The sequence below is a fragment of the Phyllopteryx taeniolatus genome, chromosome 7 (assembly GCF_024500385.1).
Source record: "Phyllopteryx taeniolatus isolate TA_2022b chromosome 7, UOR_Ptae_1.2, whole genome shotgun sequence".
Lineage (NCBI taxonomy): Eukaryota > Metazoa > Chordata > Actinopteri > Syngnathiformes > Syngnathidae > Phyllopteryx > Phyllopteryx taeniolatus.
Genome location: NC_084508.1, coordinates 1,570,001 through 1,597,360, shown reverse-complemented (window position 1 = coordinate 1,597,360; position 27,360 = coordinate 1,570,001). Strand labels below are relative to the sequence as shown.

At 45.0% G+C, this 27,360-nt stretch overlaps 1 protein-coding gene across 2 annotated transcripts in view; it reads left to right on the top strand.

Moving 5' to 3' along the window:
- Window positions 1-27,360, top strand: part of kifap3a (kinesin-associated protein 3a) — a 98,638-nt gene that overhangs the window by 59,351 nt on the left and 11,927 nt on the right. For both annotated transcript variants that reach the window (XM_061779134.1, XM_061779135.1), the window contains 5 exons: window positions 10,506-10,618; window positions 14,278-14,443; window positions 19,460-19,585; window positions 20,942-21,040; window positions 21,148-21,233. In XM_061779134.1, the coding sequence (XP_061635118.1) occupies window positions 10,506-10,618; window positions 14,278-14,443; window positions 19,460-19,585; window positions 20,942-21,040; window positions 21,148-21,233 (590 nt within the window). The remainder of the gene's footprint in view (window positions 1-10,505; window positions 10,619-14,277; window positions 14,444-19,459; window positions 19,586-20,941; window positions 21,041-21,147; window positions 21,234-27,360) is intronic.

Genomic DNA, 27,360 nt, shown 5'->3' with positions numbered 1-27,360 from the left:
GTCACCTCAGAATCAGAATCATCTTTATTTGACAAGTATGTCCGAAAAACACACAAGGAATTTGTCTCTGGTAGTTGGAGCCGCTCAAGTACGACAACAGACAGTCAATTGACAGAGAACACTTTGGAGACAGAAAGACATTGACAGAGAAACAGTCACTGAGCAGTAAAGGGTTGGGTTGCTCGTTATCTGGTAATGCTGGTACATTTTTTAATTAATTTTTTTAGTTTATTTTTTTGACGATTGTGCAAAATGATGCAGAGTCCTCGAGCACTTCGAGCAGTTTGAATGACTAATATTGCAATACTCCGGTGCAAAGGGCGCCGAGACTTCAAGGAGTGTATGCGGTTTAAAGTGACGAGTAGTGCGATAATCTGGGACAATGTTGATTGTGCAAATGTTGCAGATACTCCTCAATCAGAAATGTGACAACGAACTCAAGTCAAAAAATTGCCAGCATGTTGTGATGGAATTGTAGGTTCGGTGTTTAAGAAGTTGATCGCAAGAGGAAGAAGCTGTTGGAATGTCTGCTAGTTCTAGTTTGCATTGATCGGTATCGCCTACCTGAGGGAAGGAGCCGGAAGAGCTGGTTACCGGGATGCGGAGGGTCCGAGAGGATTTTGCACGCTATTGTCTTAGTTCTGGAAGCGTGCAAGTCCTCAAGGGTGGGTAGGGGGTTACCGACAATCCTTTCAGCAGTTTTGATTGTCCGTTGCAGTCGGAGTTTGTCCCTTTTTGTAGCAGCACCAAACCAGACTGTGATGGAAGGACACAGGACTGATTCGATGACCGCTGTGTAGCACTGCCTCAGCAGCTCCTGTGGCAGGCCGTGCTTTCACAGAAGCCGCAGGAAGTACATCCTCTGCTGGGCCTTTTTGAGGACGGAATTGATGTTGGTCGCCCACATCAGGTCCTGAGAGACTGTAATTCCCAGGAACCTGAAGGTCTCGACGGTTGACACAAGGCAGCTTGACAACGTGAGGGGCAGCTGTGGCGAAGGATGCCTCCTGAAGTCCACGATCATCTCTACAGTCTTGAGCGTTCAGCTCCAGGTTGTGTCGGCCGCACCACAGCTCCAGCCATTCAACTTCCTGTCGATATGCAGACTCGTCACCATCCTTGATGAGGCAGATGACAGTGGTGTCATCTGCAAACTTCAGGAGTTTGACAGTCGGGTGCGCTGAGGTGCAGTCGTTCGTGAAGAGAGAAGAGCAGCGGAGAGAGGACACAAGCTTGGGGCGCCCCAGTACTGATGCTGCGTGTGGATGAGGTGGCCTCCCCCAGCCTGACCTGCTGTGTCCTGCCTGTCAGAAAGCCCGAAAATCCACTGGCAGATGGCAGGTGATACGCTGAGCTGGAGAAGCTTGGATGAAAGGAGTTCAGGGATGATGGTGTTGAACGCTGAGCTGAAGTCCACGAACAGGATCCTAGGTGCTCTAGGATGAAGTGCAGTCCCACGTTGACTGCATCATCCGCAGACCTGTTCGCTCGGTAGGCAAAGTGCAGGGGGTCCAGCAGGGGACCTGTGACGTTCAAAGGACTTCATAACCACAGATGTCAAGGCGACAGGCCTGTAGTCATTTAGACTCGAGATTACAGGTTTCTTGGGGACTGGAATGATGGTGGAGCGTTTGAAACAGGATGGTACTTTGCACAGTTCCAGAGATCTATTGAAGATCTGAGTGAAGACTGGCGCGAGCTGGTCCACGCAGACTTTGAGGCAGGATGGGGACACATTTTCTGGGCCTGCCGCTTTGTTAATCTTTTGTTGTTTGATGATGCGTCTCACATCCTGTTCATGGATGGTTAACGCAGAAGTCAGAGGTGTGATTGTGTTCGGTGGTGTGGCCGGGTGGGTGTGGGGTGTGAAAGTGTCCTTTTCAAATCTGCAGTAGAAGGTATTCAAGTCGTTGGCTAGTGTGCTATTGTTCTCAGCTTGGGGGGATCGTCGCTTGTAATTAGTCAGCGATTGGAATGCATGCCTGACTGATTTAGAGTCGTTTGCGCTAAACTGTTTTTCCAACTTTGCTGCATAGTTTCTTTTTGCAATGTTAATTTCTTTAGTAAGCTGGTTTCTAGCTCGATTATACAGGGCCCTGTCCCCGCTTCGATATGTGTCCTCCTTAGCTTGGCGAAGCTGCTTAAGTTTAGCAGTGAACCACGGCTTGTTGTTGTTGAAATTACTTTGTTGGTACACAAACCTCTTCACAGAAACCAAAATAGGATGTGACAGTGTCCATATATTCATCCAGGCTGCCAGCTGAATTTTCAAAGACACTCCAGTCTGTGCAGTCTAAACAGCTTTGAAGTTCCATCTTTGCTTCATTGGTCCACTTTTTCACTGTAGGCTTCGTGCATTTAAGTTTTTGCCTCTACGTCGGTATTAAGAGAATTAAGCAGTGATCAGACGAGGCCAGTGCTGTACGAAGTTTGGCACGGTATGCGTTTTTTAGCGTAGTATAGCAGTGGTCCAAAATGTTATTTTCCCTGGTAGGACAGTCGATGTGCTGCTTGTATTTAGGGAGTTTGTGGTTGAGTTTAGCTTTGTTAAAGTCCCCGAGAAAAAAGGGGTGAGTCCGGGTGTTTTTTTTCTATTTCATTGACTTGTTCGGCGATCGTTAGCAGTGCGACGTTCGTGTTAGCTTGAGGCGGGATGTACACGCCAGCCAGAATGAATGATGCGAACTCACGCGGCGAGGAGAATGGCTTACAGTTCAAAAACAGCGACTCCAAATGCGGGCTGCAGTGTGTGCTGATCTCCGTGACGTCCGTACACCATTTTTCGTTGATATAGAAGCATATCCCACCGCCTTTTGTTTTCCCCGATAACTCCGTGATGCGATCTGCTCGGTGAGGATGAAAACCGGGAAGCATGACGGCGCCGTCGGGTACAGCCTCACAAAGCCAAGTCTCCGTAAAGCACATGGCTGCAGAACGTCCGAAGTCTTTACTGGTCTTTAACAGAAGATGAAGCTCGTCCATTTTGTTGGGTAGGGAGTGTACATTTGCGAGGTGGATCGACGGGAACGCCAATCTGTATCCTCTCTTGGGGAGTTTCACCTGGATGCCGGCTCACTTCCGTCTGTGGCGTCGCCTCCGCCTCCATGCACCGAAAACCGCGGACACCGCTTCGGTAAGTAAATCGGGGAAAAAACTGAACGGATTTGCGAAAGTTGGTGAAAGAAAGTCCGGAGAAGCCTCCTTGATGGTTAGCAAGTCTCCCCTTGTGTAAGTGAGTCGTGTAATGTCTCCAAAGATGAACAAAAAACACAAAAACAAAAACAATACTAGAGAGCGCGTAACCGAGGCGACCACACTGGTAGGCGCCATCTTGTCGGCTAAAATCCTTCTTCACAACAATAGACCGATACCACGTCCACATCACTGGAGATGATCCACCTGTCGATCTCCTGTTCCATTCTTCCCTCACTCGTGAACAAGACCCCAAGATACTTGCAATCCTCCACTTGGGGCAGGATCGCATCCCAGACCTGGAGAGGGCACGCCAGCCTTTTCTGACTGAGTTTTAGATTTGAAGGTGCTGATTTTCATCCCAACCGCTTCACACTCTGCTGCGAACCACTCCAGTGAAAGTTGGAGATCACGGCTTGATGAAACCATCAGAACCACATCATCCGCAAAAAGCAGAGACTCAATCCTGATGCCACCAAACCGGACCCACTCTACGCCCCGACTGGGCCTAGAAATTCTGTCCATAAAAGTTATGAACAGAAACAGTGACAAAGAGCAATGCGTACCAAACTCTGACACTGGTCGGACAGGGACTGAACAGCCGGTATCAATGGGTTCCCGAAAACACCATACTCCCGAAACACCCCCCGCAGGGCTCCCCGCGGGACACAGTCGAACGCCTTCTCCAAGTCCACAAAACACAGGTAGACTGGTTGGGCGAACTCTCATGCACCCTTGAGGACCCTGCTGAGGGTGTAGAGCTGGTCCACTGTTCCATGGCCAGGGCGAAAACCACACTGCTCCTCCTGAATCTGTGATTTGACTTCCGGACGGACCCTCCTCTCCAGCACCCCTGAATAGACTTGACCAGGGAGGCTGAGGAGTGTGATTCCCCCTGTAGTTGGAACACACCCTATGCCCCCCTTCTTAAAAAGGGGGACCACCACCCCATTCTGCCAATCTAGAGTTACTGTCCCTAATGTCTACGTGATGTTGCAGAGGCGTGTCTACCAGGACAACCCCACAACAGTCTTTAGAAACTCCGGGCGGATCTCATCCACCCCCGGGGTCTTGCCACCGAGGGATTTTTTAACCACGTCAACACCAGAGATAGGAGAACCCGCCTCAGAGATCCCAGATTCTGCTTTCTCATGGGAAGGTGTGTCGGTGGAATTGATGAGGTCTTCGAAGTATTCTCCCCACCTACTCATAACGTCTCGAGTAGAAGTCAGCAGCGCCCCATCTCCACTATACACAGTGTTGATGGTGCACTGCTTCCCCCTCCTGAGACTCCGGATGATGGACCAGAATTTCCTCAAAGCCATCCGGAAGTCGTTGTTCATGGCCTCAGTGAACTCCTCCCACACCCGAGTTTTTGCCTCAGCGACCACCAAAGCTGCATTCTGCTTGGCTAACCTGTACCCATCAGCTGCCTCAGGATTCCCGCAGGCCACAAACGCCCGATAGGACTCAGGATGGCATCCCTAACCGCTGGTGTTCTCCTACGGGTTCAGCGTTTGCCACCACGACAAGCACCGACCACCGTACGGCCACAGCTCCGGTCGGCCGCCTCAGCAATGGAGGCGCGGAACATGGTCCACTCGGACTCATTGTCCCCCGCCTTATGCTGGAGGTGGGAGTTGAACAATGTAGTGGGATTCTGCCAGACGTTGTCAGCAGACCCTCACAATACATTTGGGCCTGCCAGGTCAGACTGGCATCTTCCCCCACCACCAGGTGGTGATCAATGGACAACTCCCGCCCCTCTCCTTTACCCGAGTGTCCAAGACATGCGGCCCGCAAATGTGATGACACGACCACAAAGTTGATAATCGAACTGCGGCCTAGGGTGTCCTGGTGCCCAGTGCACGTGTGGACACCCTTATGCTTGAACATGGTGTTCGTTATGGACAATCCGTGATGAGCACAGAAGTCCAATAACATAACACCGCTCGGGTTCTGATCAGGCGGCCCGTTCCTTCCAATCACACCCTTCCAGGTCTCACTGTCATTGCCCACGTGAGCCTTGAAGTCCCCCTGTAGAATGATGGCGTTCCCAGTGGGAGCGCGCTCCAGCACCGCCTCCAAGGACTCCAAAAAGGGTGGGTATTCTGAACTGCTATTTGGTGCATAGGCACAAACAACAGTCAGGACACGTCCCCCAAACCGAAGGCGGAGGTGAACCCCAACATACAGGAGCCGAACCAGGGCAATAACTATACCCACACCTGCTCGCCGCCTCTCACCGTGGGCAACTTCAGATTGGAAGAGAGTCCAACCCCTCTCGAGAGGACTGGTTCCAGAGCCCAAGTGTGTGGGGGCGAGGCCGACTATATCTATTCGGAACTTCTCAACCTCACACAGCAACTCGGGCTCCTTCCCTGCCAGAGAGATGACATTCCACGTCCTTAGAGCAAGCTTCTGTAGCCGGGGATCAGATCGCCAAGGTCCCTGCTCTCGGCCACCGCCGAGCTCGCACTGCACCCGACCCCTATGGCCCCTCCCACAGGTGATGAACCCATGGCTCCAGAGGGGGGCCCCGGTGACCCACGTCCGGGCAAGGGAAAACTGAGTCTATAGTTTGTCATCATCATAAGCCGTGCTTTGTTTGGTCCCTCACCTCAGACCTGTTTGTCATGGGTGACCCTACCAGGGGCATAAAGCCCCTGACAACATAGCTCCTAGGATCATTGGGACACACAAACCCCTCCACGACGATAAGGTGATGGCTCATGAATGGGATAATCCATAATATTTAGGTAGAAATTACAACCCCAATTCCAATGAAGTTGGGATGTTGTGTTAAACATGAATAAAAACCGAATACAATGATTTGGAAATCATGTTCAACCTGTATTTAATTGAATACACTACAAAGACAAGATATTTAATGTTCAAACTGATAAACTTGATTGTTTTTAGCAAATAATCAATAACTTTGAATTTTATGGCTGCAACACATTCCAAAAAAGCTGGGACAGGGTCATGTTTACCACTGTGTTACATCACCTTTTCTTTTAACAACATTCAATAACCGTTTGGGAACTGAGGACACTAATTGTTGAAGCTTTGTAGGTGGAATTCTTACCCATTCTTGCTTGATGTACAGCTTCAGCTATTCAACAGTTCGGGATCTCCGTTGTCGTATTTTACGCTTCATAATGCGCCACAAATTTTCAATGGGAGACAGGTCTGGACTGCAGGCAGGCCAGTCTGGTACTCGCACTCTTTTACGACGAAGCCACGCTGTTGTAACACCTGTAGAATGTGGCTTGGCATTGTCTTGCTGAAATAAGCAGGGGCGTCCATGAAAAAGATGTTGCTTGGATGGTAGCATATTTTTCTCCAAAACCTATATGTACCTTTCAGCATAAATGGTGCCTTCACAGATGTGTAAATTACCCATGCCATTGGCACTAACACAGCTCCATACCATCACAGAGGCTGGCTTTTGAACTTTGCTTCCATAACAGTCTGGATGGTTCTTTTCCTCTTTGGCCCGGAGGACACGACATCCACAATTTCCAAAAACAATTTGAAATGTGGACTCGTCGGACCACAGCACACTTTTCCACTTTGTATCAGTCCATCTTAGATGAGCTCGGGCCCAGAGAAGCCGGCGGCGTTCCTGGGTGTTGTTGATAAATGGCTTTTGCTTTGCATAGTAGAGTTTCAAGTTGCACTTTCGGATGTAGTGCCAAACTGTATTTACTGACATTGGTTTTCTGAAGTGTTCCTGAGCCCATGTGGTGATATCCTTTACACATTGATGTTGGTTTTTGATGCAGTGCCGCCTGAGGGATCGAAGGTCACGGGCATTCAATGTTGGTTTTCGGCCTTGCCGCTTACATACAGTGATTTCTTTAGATTCTCTGTACCTTTTAATGATATTATGGACCGTAGATGATGAAATCCCTAAATTCCTTGCAATTGTACGTTGAGGAGCATTGATTGTCCTTAAACTGTTTTTCTATTTCTATTTTCTCACACACTTGTTCACAAAGAGGTGAACCTCGCCCCATCTTTGCTTGTGAATGACTGAGCAATTCAGGGAAGCTCCTTTTATACCCAATCATGGCACCCACCTGTTCTCAATTCGCCTGTTCACCTGTGGGATGGTCCAAACAGGTGTTTGATGAGCATTCCTCAACTTTCTCAGTCTTTTTTGCCACCTGTACCAGCTTTTTTGGAACGTGTTGCAGCCATAAAATTCTAAGTTCATGATTATTTGTTAAAATCAATAACATTTAATAGTTTGAACATTAAATATCTTGTCTTTGTTGTGTATTCAGTTAAATATAGGTTGAACATGATTTGCAAATCATTGTATTCTGTTTTTATTTATGTTTAGCACAACGTCCCAACTTCATTGGAATTGGGGTTGTATTTGCAGTTAATGACTGTCTGTAGCCTTCCCAGCAGCAATCTTTTGGCATCACTTGCCCAAAAATCTCCACTTAAAGAGCAGAAAAAATAGCAATAACATTTGTGATACAAGCAGTGTAGGCAGTAGAATATGACCCATTCTACTTAAGTCAATTGTTTTTTCCTGAATTTATTATGGAGCATTTTAGAGCCGTTTAAATTGCTCATTCCATGTTTGTTTTTTTCTCCATTCCACAAAGATGTTTCTACTGAAAGGTGTTTCATATTGGTTCCCTAATTTAAGTACCTGAGGATCACTACAGTAGTAAAACCCATCTCTCAATATGATGCAGTACAGTTTTACGACAACACTGGGAGCTGCAATAAGTAATGCCTCTTAACTGTCAATAAAAACTCACCGTTATGATTTTTATTACGGCATTATTTGCTGTTTATAGCTCTTTGAAATACAGTATATAAATATGTTGTGCAGATGATCATCGTTTTGGCCACATACAATGTCTATAAAAATGTGGTCCAAATTATTAGGCATGTCGTTTTTCGCTGCCGTCAGGTTGAAACTTTGTCTCCAAAAGCATCACTTTTCAGAAAAACAAAATGACATGTTTGTTCAGCCATAAACATTGCTCTTCAGAATAGTAATTTGTAAAATTAAGAACAAAAGAACAAAACAAAACAGCAGACCCACGCGGGGACTGACGAATCGTATAGGTTTGTGGAAAAAATATGAAATTTACCAAATTTGAACATTGGAGGTTTTGGCCTGACATTTCCTTGACACAATCAGGAACTGTAATGGGACCTACCATCTCATTCACCATTAGCAGCACACGCAGCCTCAGCACTGGGGCGCCCCAAGGTTGTGTCCTCTCTCCGCTGCTCTTCTCTCTCTACACGAACGACTGCACCTCAGCGCACCCGGCTGTCAAACTCCTGAAGTTTGCAGATGACACCACATATCGACAGGAAGTGGAGCGGCTGGAGCTGTGGTGCGGCCGACACAACCTGGAGCTGAATACGCTCAAGACTGTAGAGATGATCATGGACTTCAGGAGGCATCCTTTGCCACAGCTGCCCCTCACGTTGTCCAGCTGCCTTGTGTCAACCGTCAAGACCTTAAAGTTCCTGGGAATTACAGTCTCTCAGGACCTGAAGTGGGCGACCTACATCAACTCCGTCCTCAAAAAGGCCCAGCAGAGGATGTACTTCCTGCGGCTTCTGAGAAAGCACGGCCTGCCACAGGAGCTGCTGAGGCAGGTCTACACAGCGGTCATCGAATCAGTCCTGTGTCCTTCCATCACAGTCTGGTTTGGTGCTGCTACAAAAAGGGACAAACTCCGACTGCAACCTGACAATCAAAACTGCTGAAATGATTGTCTGTACTCCCCTACCTACCCTTGAGGACTTGCACGCTTCCAGAACTAAGACAAGAGCGTGCAAAATCCTCTCGGACCCTCCACATCCCGGTCACCAGCTCTTCCGGCTCCTTCCCTCAGGTAGGCGCTACCGATCAATGCAAACTAGAACTAGCAGACATTCCAACAGCTTCTTCCCTCTTGCAATCAACTTCTTAAACAGCTAACCTACAATTCCATTACAACATGCTGGAATTTTTTTGTCTTGAGTTTGTTGTCACATTTCTGTGCGGCCAATTATACATTACTCGCTGTAGTAGTTTCGCCACGCTGCACTATTTGCATATCTGTTGTTGACCAATACTGGCCACTCATGCCAGAGGAGAATCTGCTCCATTTGCACACTGACTGAGGAATATCTGCAACATTTGCACAATCAACATTGCCCCAGATTATCGCACTACTCGCTTGAAGTCTCGGCGCCCTTTGCACAATGGTCATTGCATCGGACTATCGCAATATTAGTCATTCGAACTGCTCTAAGTGCTAAAGGACTCTGCATCTTTTTGCACAATTGTCAATTTTTTTTTTTACCGGCATTACCAGATTACTAGCAACCCTATACTGCTCAATGTCTTTATGTCTCCAAAGTGTTCTCTGTCAATTGACTGTCTGTTGTCGTACGAGAGCGGCTCCGACTACCGGAGACAAATTCCTTGTGTTTTTTGGACATACTTGGCAAATAAAGATGATTCTGATTATTTCAGACCTCAAAACATCAATCCGTCTCCTCCTTGTTGACAGTGTAAATTTTTTGGGACATGGTGGCCATCCACCAACTGTCCAGAAGTCCGTCCACCTGGTCCATTCAAAGTAGTATGCCATTCATCAGTGAAGGTGTTAATGTATTTCTGAGCATGCTGAAAATGTTTCGCTTTGTGAGCATTTTTAGGAGTGGCCAAAGTAAAGCTTAATGCATGACAGTAAGCCCTTGGTGGATCCTGCTTCAAGAAGGTCTTAGTTCTCCAGAGACACCAGCAGCTTGAAATATCTCATCTGCTCATCGAAGGCATTTTAGCAGCTGCACTCTTAAAGCTGCTACACATCAAGCCAGTCGGCCAACTGATAGCAGACTGCCGCATCCCTGACAGTCGGCATGTCGGGGTGGTTAAAATGACAGCAGACACACCAAAACTAGTCAGACTGACGTCAGACTACAACGTAACAATGTGTGGGAAGAAGAACCCCTCCAACAACAGCTGTAGTCAGTGTTCCTCTTGTCAAAAAAAGGTAACTGTGAGTTTTACGACCGCGGAATATCAAAACTACAAAACAATTCATATTGACTTCATTTTCAGTCTCACTACCACAGACTCAGGATGTTTGTTAGGAATTTGAGGCTGGTTTAATGTAAAAAATAAAAAATCTGTTTTATGCCACATATATTCTACATGCACAATATAAACAATCCCCAGTGAGATGCAATTTGTTCATCAACTTTTATGTTTCCACCTTCAATTCCTTATTTTTGCCTCTGTATAATGTAAAATAAAGCTGATTCTGATTCTGTAGGTAACGGTTTGAAGATGCTGATGAAACGGTCAATGAAACTGAAAGACGTTCTGGTGATGAAGATGATCAGGAATATTTCCCAGCACAATGGCCCTACCAAAAGCTTATTCTTGGTTAGTATTACAGAATAGGGCTGCAACTAGCCACTATTTTGGTAGAGTATTTAAATGATTGTTCAATGCTTTGTGTGTGTTTTTTTTTTTTTTTTTTATAAACTGTGCATCTGTGGTATACATGTATAGATACAGCGGCTGAAATACGTATTTAACACGTCACCATTTTTTCTCCCTAAATATATTTCCAAAGGTGCTATTGACATGAAAATTTCACCAGAGGTTGGGAACAACCCAAGTAATCCATACATACAAAGAAAGTAGAACAAATAAGACACAATTAAGTTGTGCGTAATAATGTGAAATGACACAGGGAAAAAGTATTGAACACATGAAGCAACGGAGGTGAAAAAAGGCATGGAAAGCCTAGACAACACCTAAAATCTATCAATAAGCAATCCAGCCCCTTGTCATTGTATTCTGTTTTTATTTATGTTTAACACAACGTCCCAACTTCATTGGAATTGGGGTTGTAAAAGTCTATAGAGTGTGAGTGAGAGGATACCCAAGCAATTTGCATATTCATGAGTGATTTGTCGCAAAAAGTGAGTAGCCCCACACCCAGCGAAAGAGTCCCAGGGGTGTGTGAATTGACACCGTTTCGCATGCACAAAGACTGACAGAAGTGTCCTGTAATTGCTCTGCCTGCACCGTGGATGCTGAGGACCCCACCCAATCAATCCAGGGACGGGATCGGGCCCAGGGGTCCACCCGAGAGCAGCCCGGTGGACGGGACATGTCCCACACCGAGGGACCCAGGACAGTCCCGCCGGCCCCACCGAGGTGCCCCGACAAATGGCCACCCGGCGGATCTCTGCTAATTCTTGAATCTTCTCTGTTTGATCACCCCCCCGAAGCCCACGGCCATCTCTTTTGCTGTTGCATCTCTCCTGCCACATTTTGTTCTTCCATTGATATGCTTGGACACAGCACTCTGTGAACAGCCAGCCTCCTGACCTTTGAACTTTTGTGGCTTACACATCCTATGGAGGGTATCAATGATGGTCTTCTGGACAGTTGTCAAGTCTACAGCCTTGCCTATATTGAACCCAACTGAGAAAATTGAACCAAACTGAAGCAATTCAATGACACCTGGGGAAACCTGTGCAGGAGCTTTGAGTTTAGGAGGTGATTAGTGTGTGACACTCGGTTTGAAACATTTATGGCTGCAAAATTTGGCTGATTTCTTCACAGTATTCAAATTTTTTAAATTCCAGATTTGTGCGTTTTATGAGCTGGAAGCCCAAATTATGTAAAAATAAACAGATAAATACTTGAAATAGTTTAAATTGTGGGCCCTGAATCTATAATCTATGAAAATGTAACTTTTTGAATGGAATTATGGAAATAAATAAACTTTTCCATCCATCTATCTTATACCGCTTATCCGAGGTCGGGTCAGGGGGGCAGTAGCTTTAGCAGGGACGCCCAGACTTCCCTCTCCCCATCCACTTCGTCCAACTCTTGCGGGGGGTTCCCGAGGTGTTCCCAGGCCAGCCGAAAGATCTAGTCTCCACAGCGTGTCCTGGGTCGTCCCCGGGGTCTCCTCCCGGTGGGACGTGCCCGGAACACCTCACCAGGGAGGCGTCCAGGAGGCATCCGAATCAGATGCCCCAGCCACCTCATGTGGCTCTTCTCGATGTGGAGGAGCAGCAGCTCTACTCTGAGATCCTCCCGGATGACCGAGCTTCTCACCCTATCTCTAAGGGAGAGCCCGGACACCATGCGGAGGAAACGCTTTTCGGCCGCCTGTATCCGGGATCTTGTTCTTTCGGTCACGACCCACAGCTCGTGACCATAGGTGAGGGTAGGAACGTAGATCGACTGGTAAATCGAGAGCTTCGCCTTCCGGCTTAGCTCCTTCTTTACCACAACAGATCGATACAAAGTCCGCATCACTGCAGACGCTGCACTGATCCGCCTGTCGATCTCCCGTTCCATTCTTCCCTCTCTCGTGAACAAGACCCCAAGATACTTGAACTCCATAAAAGTTATGAACAGAATCAGGTGGTGATCAATTGACAGTTCCGCCCCTCTCTTCACCCGAGTGTCCAAGACATGCGGCCGCAAGTCCGATGACACAACCACAAAGTCGATCATCGAACTGCGGCAAAGGGTGTCCTGGTGCCAAGTGCCACCGAGGAGCTTTTTAACCACCTCGGTGACCTCAACCCCAGAGATAGGTGAGCCCGCCTCAGAGAACCCAGAGACTGCTCCCTCATGGGAAGGCGTGTCGGTGGAATTGAAGAGGTCTTCGAAGTATTCTCCCCACCGGCTCACAACGTCCCGAGTCAAGGTCAGCAGCGCCCCATCCCCACTATACACAGTATTGACGGGGCACTGCTTCCCCCTCCTGAGACGCCAGATGGTGGACCAGAATTTCCGCAAAACGTCCGGAAGTCTTTCTCCATGGCCTCACCGAACTCCTCCCATGCCGAGTTTTTGCTTCAGCGACCACCAAAGCTATATTCCGCTTGGCCAGCCGGTACCCATCAGCTGCCTCAGGAGTTCCACAGGCCAAAAAGGCCCGATAGGACTCCTTCTCACCGTTGGTGTCCACCAACGGGTTCGGGGATTGCCACCACGACAGGCACCGACAACCCTACGGCCACAGCGCCAGTCGGGCGCCTCAGCAATGGAGACCTGGAACATGGTCCACTTGGACTCGATGTCCCCCACCTGAGCAAAGTTCTGTCGGCGGTGGGATTCCGTCAGACATTCCCAGAAGACCCTCACAATACGTTTGGGCCTGCCACGTCGGACCAGCATTTTCCTCCATCGGAGCCAACTCAACACCAGGTGGTGATCAGTTGACAGCTCAGCTTTGTCTGGTCCCTCACCTAGGACCTGTTTGTCATGGGTGACCCTGCCACGGGCATAAAGCCCCAGACAACTTAGCTCCTAGGATCATTGGGACACACAAACCCCCCCACCACGATAAGGTGACGGCTCAAGGACGGGTTCTTTCCACCCCTCTGTCAGAAATCTTGCGAGGTGCACCTGATCGAGGCAAATTTATGGAGGTATGATTGGCTTTCCACTTACGTAGTACGACCCCAACCGTGCTCACTGGAACGTTCAGAATCTTAGATATGCTGTAACCACTGCCATCATTATGTTTTGCAACAATTAGTTTGCGATGGCCTAGAGACAGCTCTCCGCTCTTACCCATCATGAGATGTGTCTTGACTCACACCTTGGCAGTGAGACCTTTTTGTGGGCCATAAATTAGGACTTAACCCTCTGATATTGATTTGCACTGACAAGGATCTGGATTGGTGGTACAGATTATACGTGTTGTCTTATCTTTCCATGCCTTTTGCACCTCCCTTTCTTCATTTGTTGAATACTCTTTCCCTGTGTCATTTCACATAATTACACACAACTTAATTTCTGATCTTATTTGTTCTATTTTCTTTGTATGCATGGATTACTTGGGTTGTTCCCAACATCTGGTGAAAATGTAGTGTCAATAGCACCTTTGGAAATATATTTAATGAGAAAAATGGTGACGTGTTAAAACGAATTTTAGCCGCTGTCTGTAAATCTTGCTGCTGTGACAACTTGTTTTCCTTTACAGAATGAATAAAGCATTCTTTCCTCAATCCCAAGGTAATAAATAATTTGTTGATCTACATGCCTTTTCTGCTGAATGATAGGACCATGTTGGAGACTTGGCAGCTCAGATTAGCCTGGAAAACGATGAAGAATATGTGATTGAGTGTCTCGGAACACTTGCAAATCTGACCATTCCTGACCTGGACTGGGCACTGGTTCTTAAAGAGTACAACTTGGTGCCCTACCTGAAAGACAGACTTAAACCAGGTATGATTGTGTTCCATTCTCACATTATAGACAAAGGGTTCTTAACATTTTTGACCATTGAGCCCATTTTTACTTTACAAATGTACAAACCCCAATTCCAGTGAATTGGGACGTTGCGTAAAATGGAAATAAAAACAGAAGACAATGATTTGCAAATCCTTTTCAACCTTTATTCCAGTGAATGTCCTACAAAGACAAGATATTCAATTTTCAAACTAGGGATGTCCCGATCAGAACACGTGAGCGGAAATCTGGGTCGATCAAGTGATTTTCAGGTGATCGATATCGGTTGAAAAATATGGGTTTTCTCAATTTTCTGACATTTGAAAGCTTACCTACAAAGTAACAATAATCCAAAGATACAAAGAGCTTACAAATTGGAACAATAGCAGCTTCGTTTTATATTACACAATGTAACCTTTCAGTGTGTGTGTGCGCGCGCGCCTGCATGTGTGTGTGCGCGTGTCATGCGTCAGCGCACACACACACACACAGCCTGCCATATGCTGCACAGCGCGTTGTGGGCAGTCATTATAGCCTACAATGTAGGCTATAAGGCTCCGGGTCCGGACCAAGAAGCAGTCCCATGCGGACCCACACCGTAGCCAAAAAAGAAAGATTATGATTTAAGACATGCAGTGCGCAGCATTACCGGCTTTACGGTAGTGAGGAACTGTCCTTCAGCCAATCAAATCAGCATCTCAGGCAACAGTCACTGACTGCAGCCCAGACCGAGATGAGGAGAACTAAGCAGGGGAGAGAGAGAAAGAGAGACTGCATGGAAGTTTAAGAGGGAGAAAGCCCATTATGAAATAAATCATAAAGGTTATGAACAAACATAACCGCTAAAATGGTTCAGTTTTTCAGATTGGTTCAATTAAAACATGTAAAATTGTTTGAGACTTCACTGTTGTGTCAAGATGCCAAACAAAGAAAAGGGAACATTTGTTGTATGGGTTGACCATGATTTCCAAATCATTGTATTCTGTTTTTATTCATTTTTAACACAATGTCCCAAATTCATTGGAATTGGGATTGTATACCAGCAACTCCTGAATGTTTTTTTGGGGGGGTTTTTAAAAAAAAAAAAAAAAAAAAAAGGTTTGTGGCGTAGTCAAAGTCCGGAATTGAATCCGATTGAAATGCTGTGGCATGACCTTAAAAAAGCCGTTCATGCTCGAAAAACCTCCGGTGTTGCTGAATTAAAACAATTCTGCAAGGAAGAGTGGATCAAAATAGCTCCACAGATATGTCAAAAGACTCAATGTCAGTTATAGAAAAGGCTTGATTTCTGTTGTTGCTGCTGCCCAACCAGTTGTTAGGTTTAGGGGGCAATTACTTTTTCACACAGGGCCAGGTAGCTTGGAATATTTTTTTCCCCGAATAAAATAAAATCACCATTTTAAAAACTGGATTTTCGCTTAACTTGGGTTTGTCTTTGAATGATATTTACATTTGTTTGATGATCTTAAACATTAAAGTGGGAAAACTGCCAAAAAATAAGAATCTGAAAAGGGGCCAAATACTTTTTCACAGCACTGTAAAGTGTAACATAACTTTGCCTTCAATTTCTAAAAGTAATTACATTCACCTAGATCAGAGGTGCTCAAAATGTGATACAAGTAACATCAGTGATATGTGGCCTCCCTCCAATGTTACATGAAGGAATCGCTGAATTAAATGTGCACAATGTTAGTGGTTTAAGCTTCTTTTTTAATCCAGTAAAATAAATAATAGTTGTATTAACTTAAATTCAGTACATTAAAATTTATATTTTAGAACTGAAATATTTGTGTGCAATAATTTTTTTTAATTAAATCATTTAAGTACAGTTTATTCCATATTCAAGCACAGTGTTAATGTTCACACCATGCTTGCATGTTGCAGTGGTTTACAACATTAAATGCAACTCCTATATTTTTATGTGCATTTAGGCCTAGTACACTTGTGTATTTTAATATTGGTCATAATGGCAGCACTTGAAGAGTAAGTATTTTTATGGGTGGTACTTAGTATAAAATGTTTGGAACCACTAACCAAGATGAAATGAAAATCCTACGAATGTGTTCAAGAACGGTAAGGTATGCACTTCACACACAGACATGGATCCAAGTTTTTCAGATCAAATTTATTTACCCGTAAAATTGTAAAATCAATAGTGGCATTATTGCAAAAAATAAAATAAAAAAATTGCATAAACTGTAATTCCATCATGCCTGTGCTTTTGAAATCATTGAAATGCAAGTATGGCTACAGGGTTGTCCTTTTAACATCAGCTTTATTTTCCTCCATATATGCACATAAGGCCTCTTTTTGCCACTGTACTTCAGCTCCCGTCATGTTGTTATTGAGCTGGAGTTTCATTCAAAGCTCACACCCCAAAAACTGTGCATTAATTATGCCTTCGGAAACTGTTCAGAAACTATTCAGAAATATTTAACAATAGAATACAGAATTTAGTAAAAACTAATGTGGGGTGTCTGTGGACAAATAGAGCGACACAATGACAACTTGTTTTATGAACAGTATAAACAATTATTCATGTCTCCCCCACTGCGTTCTACTGCACTCGTGGCCATAGATAACGTAGTTATTCAGAATTAGTGGATTGTAATTGTCAGTTCCAGTTGGTTGTGTTTTTAAACCTGCGTTCTCGTGCACTCACGGCCGTAGATTTCAGATGCAGTTATGTTTAAATAGTGTAGCGGACATGCCACGCAAAAGATGCCACGCAGCACCTCATCCTCGCACTACCGCCGCTCCCCGCCGAGGTAGACGAGAGAGGCTGGTGAGACGTAACGTCACACGCAGACTCTAAACGAATCAACGCCATAAACCATCAAAAACAAGACACAGACATTTGCTTTGCCATGCCAACGCTAAGTGAATCACGGCTGCCTGGCGCTTCAAAGCGGAGACCCAAGGATGCCGAGTTCACCCCCGGACGCTAAGTTAATTAACTCCTCGACAGTCAAAGGAGCGCACCAACAAAGGCACATCCACTCTGTTGAGTACCACCACTTGGGAGTTGGAACAGGCAACAGTGACACCCACTGGCGACGGGACGACACTACAGACATGGGTTCATAAGACAGTCTGTGACTAGACTGGGAGTTAATATTTTAGGAACTTTACATGAACGCCACTAGTGACTGTATTGCTGCAAACTTGAATGTCTAACGTTGAATATGTTGTTAACTGAACCAGATGGAACGTTCCACCCCACACCACAAATGTCACATGGAAAATAGTAATGTCCTCCACACCACACAACTTTTGAAACATTCATTACAGGTTTGAAAGTGGATGTGCGTGGAACAATGCAGGGTGAGGAAATGGTCTCGTTATCATAAATCCAATAATTAATCTTTTATTCCACTGGTTTTAGACCACAAAATAATCCTAAAATGAAAAATGACGCCAAAAGGCAATCCAGCCCTCGGTGTTCGCGTAGGTGGTAGAAAAGGAGGGCGGGGGAGTAAACCCCCGTTTTGTCGAGTAGAGAGGTTTTTGGGAGTTTTGGTGGAGAAGTCTTCCTTTGGTCTCACCCCGACCAACTCGCCGACGAGTGGGCCAGGCAGGACGCCCACCTCACCCGAGGTGGCAAGGACACATCGGATGATCCCCGGCTGTAGATCCTCCTGCAAGCGCTCCGAGCTACCCTGCTTGTGGGCCCGAGATCAGTCCGAGGGAACGGAGTCGGACGCAACACGCCCACTCCGAATGTCTGGCAAACAGAGACACCAGAGAGACGTCCTGGCTGGGAACACTTTGGCCTCCTGCTTTTCCTCTCCTTTTTCTTCCTCCCTTCCGTCAAATCCACCTATTCCCAGTGCGGACTGGGCCGGCCGAACACTTGGGAGCTTGAATCGCCAGCCTCAAACATGTTCCAGACACGTAAATCCAACATTGCGGTCTACTAAAAGAACGGATTAGTGCATATTTGGGTTTAAATTAACGAGAACAGGAGTCCTCAGCTATATGCATTCATGACATGCCCATTCTGCTAATCTCACGTCACGAATCCCTTCCTTCACCAATGTTCGTCTGTACCTTGTTTGTTTTGTGTTTGTCTGTGTTTTATCCTGTAGAAACCCGTTTATTATTACATTTTCTATAAAATTCACCACTTGCATCATTGTTTCGTGTGACTGGGTTCGGAACGAAACCTCTGGATAGTCAAGAACTCAAAGTTTCTAAAGTGTAGCCACCTTCCGATAAGAGACTGATTAAAAAGGTTTGTCGTCATTTCGCCTCGTTAAACTTGTAAAAATATGATGTGGTGCCCCTCATATATATCACATATCTTGATTTATAACGCTGTAATTTAAAATTACGATAACCCCGGAAGTGACACAGGCGCCGCGTCCAACTCATTGTTTCCTTCTAAATTAAGCACAATTCTTATTTCATCCATAATCTCTACAATAGGTTTATGCTCGTGGCTGCTGGATTTAATCTCAATCTGGTTTATGTTACTTCCTTATCACGTTGTTCTGATTGGTTCTCATCAACTTCTGCTGCCTCTTGAAACAAAATTAGTTCTGATTGAATCTCATGGATGGCAGGCATTTGCATCTCGTTTTTATTCATTGACAAAAATGTTAATACATTTCATCGTCTTAGTCCCCGGAAATAAATTTTTATGTCGTCATCGTCTCGTCTTTGTCAGAATAAAAAGGTCCTTGACCATGACAAAAATCTTCCAACAAAATCAACAATGCGGCCCAGATCTTAAGGTTAAGAATCACTGCCATTAAGCATACTGTACTTATCCATCTTATGCCTATAGAATGTTTTCTACACCAAAGCGCCTTGTTGTACTATTACAACTTGTACAACAACAGTGTGCTAAAACTGCTATGAGAACATTTGGGTCCTTTTACAATTTAAAATAAATAAATGACGAAACAGAACCAAGCTTTTAGTAGAAATGGGACTACTGACCCACTTTTTTTTCCTGAAGGCTCAAATGTACCATCAGACTAAGTCTATGATTTTACCCTTTGTTGTCAGGTGCTGCTGAAGATGATTTAATTCTAGAGGTGGTCATCTTGATTGGGACGGTGTCCATGGATGACTCTTGTGCAGCCATGCTTGCAAAGTCTGGCATCATTCCTGCTCTCATTGAACTGCTCAACGGTGAGAACTCTTACTAATTATTAATGCTTCTTCAGCTTTCAGTTAAGAAAACATTAAAAGCTGGAAAAACAGGATTTCAGCATTGATATTCAATGAGCCAAGATTTTGTTTCTTAAAGGCGACTGCGGCTCAGTAGGCAGAGCGGGTCGTCCAGTGATTGAAGGTTAGCTGGTTCGAATCCCGGCTCCGACTGTCTGCATGTTGAAGTGTCCTCGGGCAAGACTCTGAAACATAATTTGCTCCCAGTGGGCCTGGCAGCACCTTGCATGGCAGCAGTCGACCATTAAATGGATGAATGTGAGGCTTTGTAAAGCGCTTTCACTGTGATAGTGTAGCTCAAGCGCAATGTCAGTGCAGTCCATTTACCAAGGGGACATAGTATGGAAACGTGACTTATTCATTGCTTGTGTACAAATAGTTGTCTCTGCCTCCTAACCCTAACCTATCAAGGGTGGGGAAAAAAAGTTAATTTTTAATCTGGCTCCTTCTGAAAATGTGGCGGTGAGTGAGCTATTCTGAATTTCTTCCCCACTTTTATAAAGGGTGCTAATTAATAGGGATGTCGGGATCCGATCGTTGAGATCAGATTTCGGTCCAATGTCAGCAAAAAAAATCATATCGGATTGGATTGGACTGGATCTAAAATCTCAGATTTGACCACTCTTTTACAAGCAGTCCATCCCATGCCCCGCTCCACCACTTCTATCCAGCAGTGCCCGGAGGGCATGCAGAGCCCACGTGATCGCAACGACAGGTTGCTATATCTACTGTCTATTGTGCATAGAGCGCAGCGTAAGAGAGCGGCAAGGCGGCAGTGTTAACTATGAAGAATGTGAAACACAAGTCTCTGGAGTTTGGAACGTGCTATTTTTGGTGCAGTAAACTTCTTTTGTCAAGCTGTTTGCTTTTGGCAACAGATTTGGAACTAGGAAGCACACTAGTTCCTATGATGAGTATTTTACGTCAACAATGTCATCATGACCAAGCACCTTGGTGTGGTAAGTTTGGATAAAATGTGAAACTCTCAAAAGATTTTCAAGCTTTTTTTCTATTTATTTACAATATCTTTGTACTGTACTGGGCGTTTTAGGCCACAAAAAACCTACAATCCAATAATTTTGTACTGTACAGTAATATGGGTGCATATGCCCTAAAAAAAAACGAGCTTTAATGTAACGGACATTCTACTATATTGGACCCCGGCCCCTATTAGTCCGTTCCATCGAGGTTCCACTCTATGCTGATATTTCAAGCACCAACCACTACCTTATATTAACCGTTCCTTGTTGGTTCTCCCAACGTTGCATCATAAACAGTTGCAGCCATTTACAACCATGCATCCTTTTTCTGCCGCAGCCCAACAGGTGGATGATGAATTTGTCTGTCAAATTGTCTATGTTTTCTATCAAATGGTCTTCCACAAAGCTACCAGAGACGTTATCATCAACGACACACGTATCCTTTTGCTCATTAGAAAATGCTCTGCTGATATTTGTTTCCAATTTGATGCATAGATTTCCTGCTAGCTTCAAATAGCTTTTCCTTGAGTCTTGACTTTTAAGAAGCCCCAACATACCTCATCGACCTGATGCATGATAACAATGCAGAGATCCGTAAAGTTTGTGACAACACACTGGATATCATTGCTGTGAGTATTTATATTTTTCTAGTGTTGTTGTTTTATTTTTGTTTCCTATGAGGTGACATTTCCACTACAAAGTATTTAAAATACTTTAAATGTTCTTAACCCCTCCCCTAGTCTTCTGCCTTCATAAGTTTTTTTTGTCAAGTTTAATTTGCACTGTCAGAACCACAGCAGGGCATATTTAAGTAGTGAGTGATAAAGTGAAACGGTTGCTGCAAAATGGATATAAAAAATGTCTTCTTGGGGGGGGGGGGGGACAAGGTGAAGGTTTTAAACTGTTGTAATTCCTACACAGTTCACGTGATTTGCATGGAAAGGTCCTCAAATTATAACACAGTCTGCAGTTAAAGCACATCGTTTCATTTCAAATCCATTGTGGTGGTGTTTAGAGCCAAAAAGGTGAGACTTGTCAATTTCCCAATATTTATGGACCAAACTGTGTACTATGAGTCATTCCTCACATGGATCCAATATTCTTACTAATTATTGACTAATTCAAAGTGTTTATTATGGCCTGCTCTTTTTCCCTTTTTTTTTTTTTTTTTTTTTTCTCAACGTATTTTTTTTTTTTTTTTTTGGGTTTCCTGAAAAATTATTGTTTTGGAGATGTAGGATTCCGCGTCAGCGATGTGTGTACTGTTTGTATAGATAACTTTCGATCACGTGATCTGTTTTTGTTTGTTCGCCATTGCGGAGGTCCGGATCAGGAGAAAACGTTACTGTAATACTAAGCATGTAGAGAACCCAGGAATGACTTTCTGCAGAACGTTTTAAGGAGGCAGAGGAGTAAATAACAAAAATACTTTTGACAATTTCATGTGAAAGAGGACCAGCAGGTGGCAACGCTACATCATAACTCTGCAGTACAGGCACAGCAACTTAACACAACATGGCAATTGACACCCCTCTGCCATCGCAAATCCACCACTACCAGTTTTTACTGCCAGGAGCGTACCATCCCACCACGGGATCAGGAAACTCGCTGAGAGGTACCTGCAGGAGAATGTAACGGCCCATAGGCTCCCACCCCGGTATCTAAGGTTTATTTAATAAACATAGGTGACACGACATGCATAGAATTTCTTTTAACAGGTTAAAACAGAGTTTATAACTCTCCCGGAGTTCAAGACCCTGCCCGAGGGTCTGAGCTGTGGCACTGGTCTGGCCACATGACTGATTGGTGGGGGAAACCAAACGGTAAGGCACTTTCACAGGCAACAGGAGGTCCTCTACACTGGGCTGAAGAGCAGAATGGAGAGAGGTTTTATTTTTCCCCACTGTAGCGGACATGCTCCCGCAATTGGAGGTGCCACAGGGACTCCCAACCACTTAATAACCCCATTCCTCCATGCTGCCCTGCTGTGAGATGGCCACTAGGAGAATGACTGGTGTACGTCAAGTGGACCTTAACCTAATTAGCAGCTTCCCATCAAATCTTGATTCCTGGCTTCAAAAGACTCCTTCCCCGACCAAAAGGTTGAGGGACCGTCCCTCCAAGAAGACTATTTGGTTAATATTCAAACATGCATGTAAGGGGCCACCCACTGGCATTGAGAGGAACTGCAAGCCCGAACTTGTTAACCGAAGATAAAATGTCCGTTTTGATATCTTACGAACTCTGTAGAAATATTCCAAATGTATGCCTTGGTGTCTGTGTCACTATTGTCAGTTTTACAGGTCCTCTGCAAGATTTTGAGAACTGTTCCTCGTGATTCGAAATCCTACAGTATGAAATGTTTCATTGAACGATAAGCAACCGATCTGCCATGACCAAAGTTTAAACAATTATTCTATGTGTGAGAGTACAAGTCAGAGATTGTCCTTTTTTGTGGCAGTGCCAAACCTGACTTCGTTCTGAATCAGAATCATCTTTATTTGCCAAGTATGTCAAAAACACACAAGGAATTTGTCTCGGGAAGTTGGAGCCACACAGAGAATACTTTTGAGACATAAAGACATAAAAAACAGTCATGTACCAGTAAAAAAGGGTACCAGTAATGTGTGGTAATGCCGGTACAGTCCTCTAGCAATTAGAGCAGTTTGAAATGACGAGAACAAGAGTCCGGTGCAATGACCATTGTGCAAAGGGCGCAGAGACTTCAAGAAATTGATGCAGTTTAAAGTGACTATTAGTGCGACCCCTGGGCCTGTTCCCTGTTTTGACAAAAAAATAATTTTGAGACATAAAAACACACTATGAAGAGTCACTTAGCCTCTAGCAATTAAATGACAAGAGGGAAGAAGCTTTTGGAATGTCTGCTTATTTTAGTTTGCATTGTTCGGTAGCGCCTACCTGTGGGAAGGAGCTGGAAGAGATGGTGACCAGGCTGTAGAGGGTCCAAGAGGATTTTGCATGCTCTTGTCTTATTTCTGGCAGAGTGCAAGTCTTCAAGGGTGGGTAGGAGGGTACCGACAATATTTTCAGCAATTTTGATTCTCAATTACAGTCGGAGTTTGTCCTTTTTTGTAGCAACACCAAACCCGACTTTGATGGAAGAACACAGGACTGATTCGATGACTGCTGTGTAGAACTGCCTCAACAGCTCCTGTGGCAGGCTGTGCTTTCTCAGAAGCCGAATGAAGTACATCCACTGCTGGGCCTTTTTGAGGATGGAGTTGATGTTGATCTCCCACTCCCTGAGAAACTGTAATTCCCAGGAAGTTGAAGGTCTCGACGGTTGACACAGGACAGTTGGACAGCATGAGGGGCAGCTGTGGTGAAGGATGCATCCTGAAGTCCACGATCATCTCTACAGTCTTGAACGTGTTCAGCTCCAGGTTGTGTCGGCCCCACCACAGCTCCAGCCGCTCCACTTCCTGTCGATACGCAAACTCATCCTCTCTGATGAGGCCGATGACTGTGGTGTTGTCTGCAAACTTCAGGAGTTTGACAGCCGGCTGCGTTGAGGTGCAGTCGTTCGTGAAGAGAGAGAAGAGCAGCGGAGAGAGGACACAACCTTGGGGCGCCCCAGTTCTGGTGGTGCGTGTCGATGAGGTGGTGTCCCCCAGCCTCAGCTACTCCCGTCAGGAAGATGTAAATCCACTGGCAGATAGCAGGCGAGACGCTGAGCTGGAGAAGCTTGGTGGAGAGGAGTTCGGGGATGATGGTGTTGAACGCAGAGCTGAAGTCCACAAACAGGATCCTTGCGTAGGTCCCCTGTCGAGGTGTTCTAGGATGAAGTGCAGTCCCATGTTGACACCATCATCCGCAGACCTGGTTGCTCGGCAGGCAAACTGCAGGTCCAGCAGGGGACCTGTGGCGCTCTTGAGGTGGTCTAGCACGAGACGTTCATGACCACAGATGTCAGGGCAACAGGCCTGTAGTCATTAAGACCCAAGATTGCTGGTTTCTTGGGGACTGGGATGATGGTGGAGCATTTAAAACAGGATGGTACTTCGCACAGTTCCAGAGATCTATTGAAGATCTGAGTGAAGACTGGAGCAAGCTGGTCCGCGCAGACTTTGAGGCAGGATGGGTACACAAGGTCTGGGCCTGCCACTTTAATTTTGTTATTTGAAGATGCGTCTCACATGCTGCTCGTGGAGGGTCAATTCAGAAGTCAGAGGTGTGATGGTGGTCAGTGGTGTGGCTGGATGGGTGTGGGGTGTGAAAGTGTCCTGCAGTAAATCAGTAAATCTGCAGTAGAAAGTGTTCAAGTCGTCAGCTAGTCTTTTATTGTTCTCAGCTTGGGGGGTTGGTCGCTTATAATTGGTTAGTGATTGTAATGCATGGCAGAGTGATTTAGAGTTGTTAGCGGTAAACTGCCTTTCGAACTTTACTGCATAATTTCTCTTTGCGATGTTAATTTCTTTAGTCAGCTGGTTTCTGACGTGATTATACAGGGCCCTATCACAACTTCAGTATTCGTCCTCTTTACCCTGGCGAAGTAACATAAGTTTGGCAGTGAACCACGGCTTGTTGTTATTGAACGTGCAAAATGACTTTGTTGGTACACACACCTCTTCACAGAAACTGATATAGGATGTAACAGTGTCCGTATATTCATCCAGGCTGTCAGCTGAATTTTCAAACACACTCCAGTCCTGTGCAGTCTAAACAGCTTTGAAGTTCCATCTTTGCTTCATTGGTCCACTTTTTCACTGTTTTCACTGTAGGCTTCGTGCATTTAAGTTTTTCCCTGTATGTTGGTATTAAGTGGATTAAGTGATTGGGTTCGGAATGAAACCTCTGGAAAGTCAAGAACTCAAAGTTTCTAAAGTGTAGCCACCTTCCGATAAGAGACTGATTAAAAAGGTTTGTCGTCATTTCGCCTCAAGTTAAACTTGTAAAAATATGACGTGGTGCCCCTCATATATATCACATATCTTGATTTATAACGCTGTAATTTAAAATTACGATAACCCCAGAAGTGACACAGGCGCCGCGTCCAACTCATTGTTTCCTTCTAAATCAAGCACAATTCTTATTTCATCCATAATCGCTACAATAGGTTTATGCTCGTGGCTGCTGGATTTAATCGCAATCTGGTTTACGTTACTTCCTTATCACGTTGTTCTGATTGGTTCTCATCAACTTCTCCTGCCTCTTGAAACAAAATTAGTTCTGATTGAATCTCATGGATGGCAGGCATTTGCATCTTGTTTTTATTCATTGACAAAAATGTTAATACATTTCATCGTCTTAGTCCCCGGAAATACATTTTTATGTCGTCCTCATCTCGTCAGAATAAAAAGGTCATTGACCATGACAAAAATCTTCCAACAAAATCAACAATGCGGCCCAGATCTTAAGGTTAAGAATCACTGCCATTAAGCATACTGTACTTATCCATCTTATGCCTATAGAATGTTTTCTAAGCCAAAGCGCCTTGTTGTACTATTACAACTTGTACAACAACAGTGTGCTAAAACTGCTATGAGAACCTTTGGGTCCTTTTACAATTTAAAATAAATAAATGACGATATATGAAACAGAACCAAGCTTTTAGTAGAAATGGGACTACACTTTTTCACTGTTTTCACTGTAGGCTTCGTGCATTTAAGTTTTTTCCTGTATGTTGGTATTAAGTGGATTAAGCAGTGATCAGACGAGTCCAGGGCTGCACGAGGTATTGCACGATATGCGTTATTTAGCGCAGTGGTCTAAAATGTTTTTTCCCTGGGAGGACAGTCGATGTGCTGCTTGTATTTAGGGTGTTCGTGGTTGAGTTTAGCTTTGTTAAAGTCCCCGAGAATAATGAGGGGTGAGTCTGGGTGTTTTTTTTTTTTATTTTTTTTTTTCAATTTTGTTTACTTGTTCCGTGAGCATTAGCAGTGGGGCATTTATGTGATCTTGAGGAGGAATGTAAACACCGGTGAGAATGAAAGATGGGAACTCACGCGATGAGTAGAATGGCTTACAGTTCAATAACAGAGACTCCAAATCTGGGCTGCAGTGTGTGCTGAGCTCCGTGGCATCGGTACACCATTTTTCATTGATATAGAAGCATGGATGAATACAGGACTGATTCGATGACTGCTGTGTAGAACTGCCTCAACAGCTCCTGTGGCAGGCTGTGCTCCCCAGAATCCGCAGGAAGTACATCCTCTGCTGGGTCATTTTGAGGATTGAGTTGATGTTGGTCTCCCACTTCAGGTCCTGAGAGACTTTAATTCCCAGGAACTTGAAGGTCTCAACAGTTGACACAGGGCAGTTGGACAGCGTGAGGGGCAGCTGTGGCGAAGGATGCCTCCTGAAGGCCACGATCATCTCTACGTCATTGTTGAAACATTTGTGTGTCAATTTTTTTGTCATCTTGTACCATTTTTCTACTTCATACTACATTGTGCAAGATGGCACATGTGCTATGCAAATGGCCACGCGGGAGGCGAAAAATACCTCTGCAAAACTGCAGTGTCAAAACTAAGTACTAGGGTGCATCACAGCCTCATAAGTGAACACACAATGTGAACCTTAATAGAATGTCATCTTACAGATTTAAAGATTTAAAACTAATTTATGACTTTTTGAAAACTCATACTTTATCTACTCATGTATCTCATCACTGTGAAGGAATTTTGTAACTATACTATACCAATGTAGAATACACACAATTGACTTTTGAAGAGATGTTGTGGTGGTGTCCTGGTTGACACGCCTCTGCAACATCGCGTGGACATCGGGGACAGT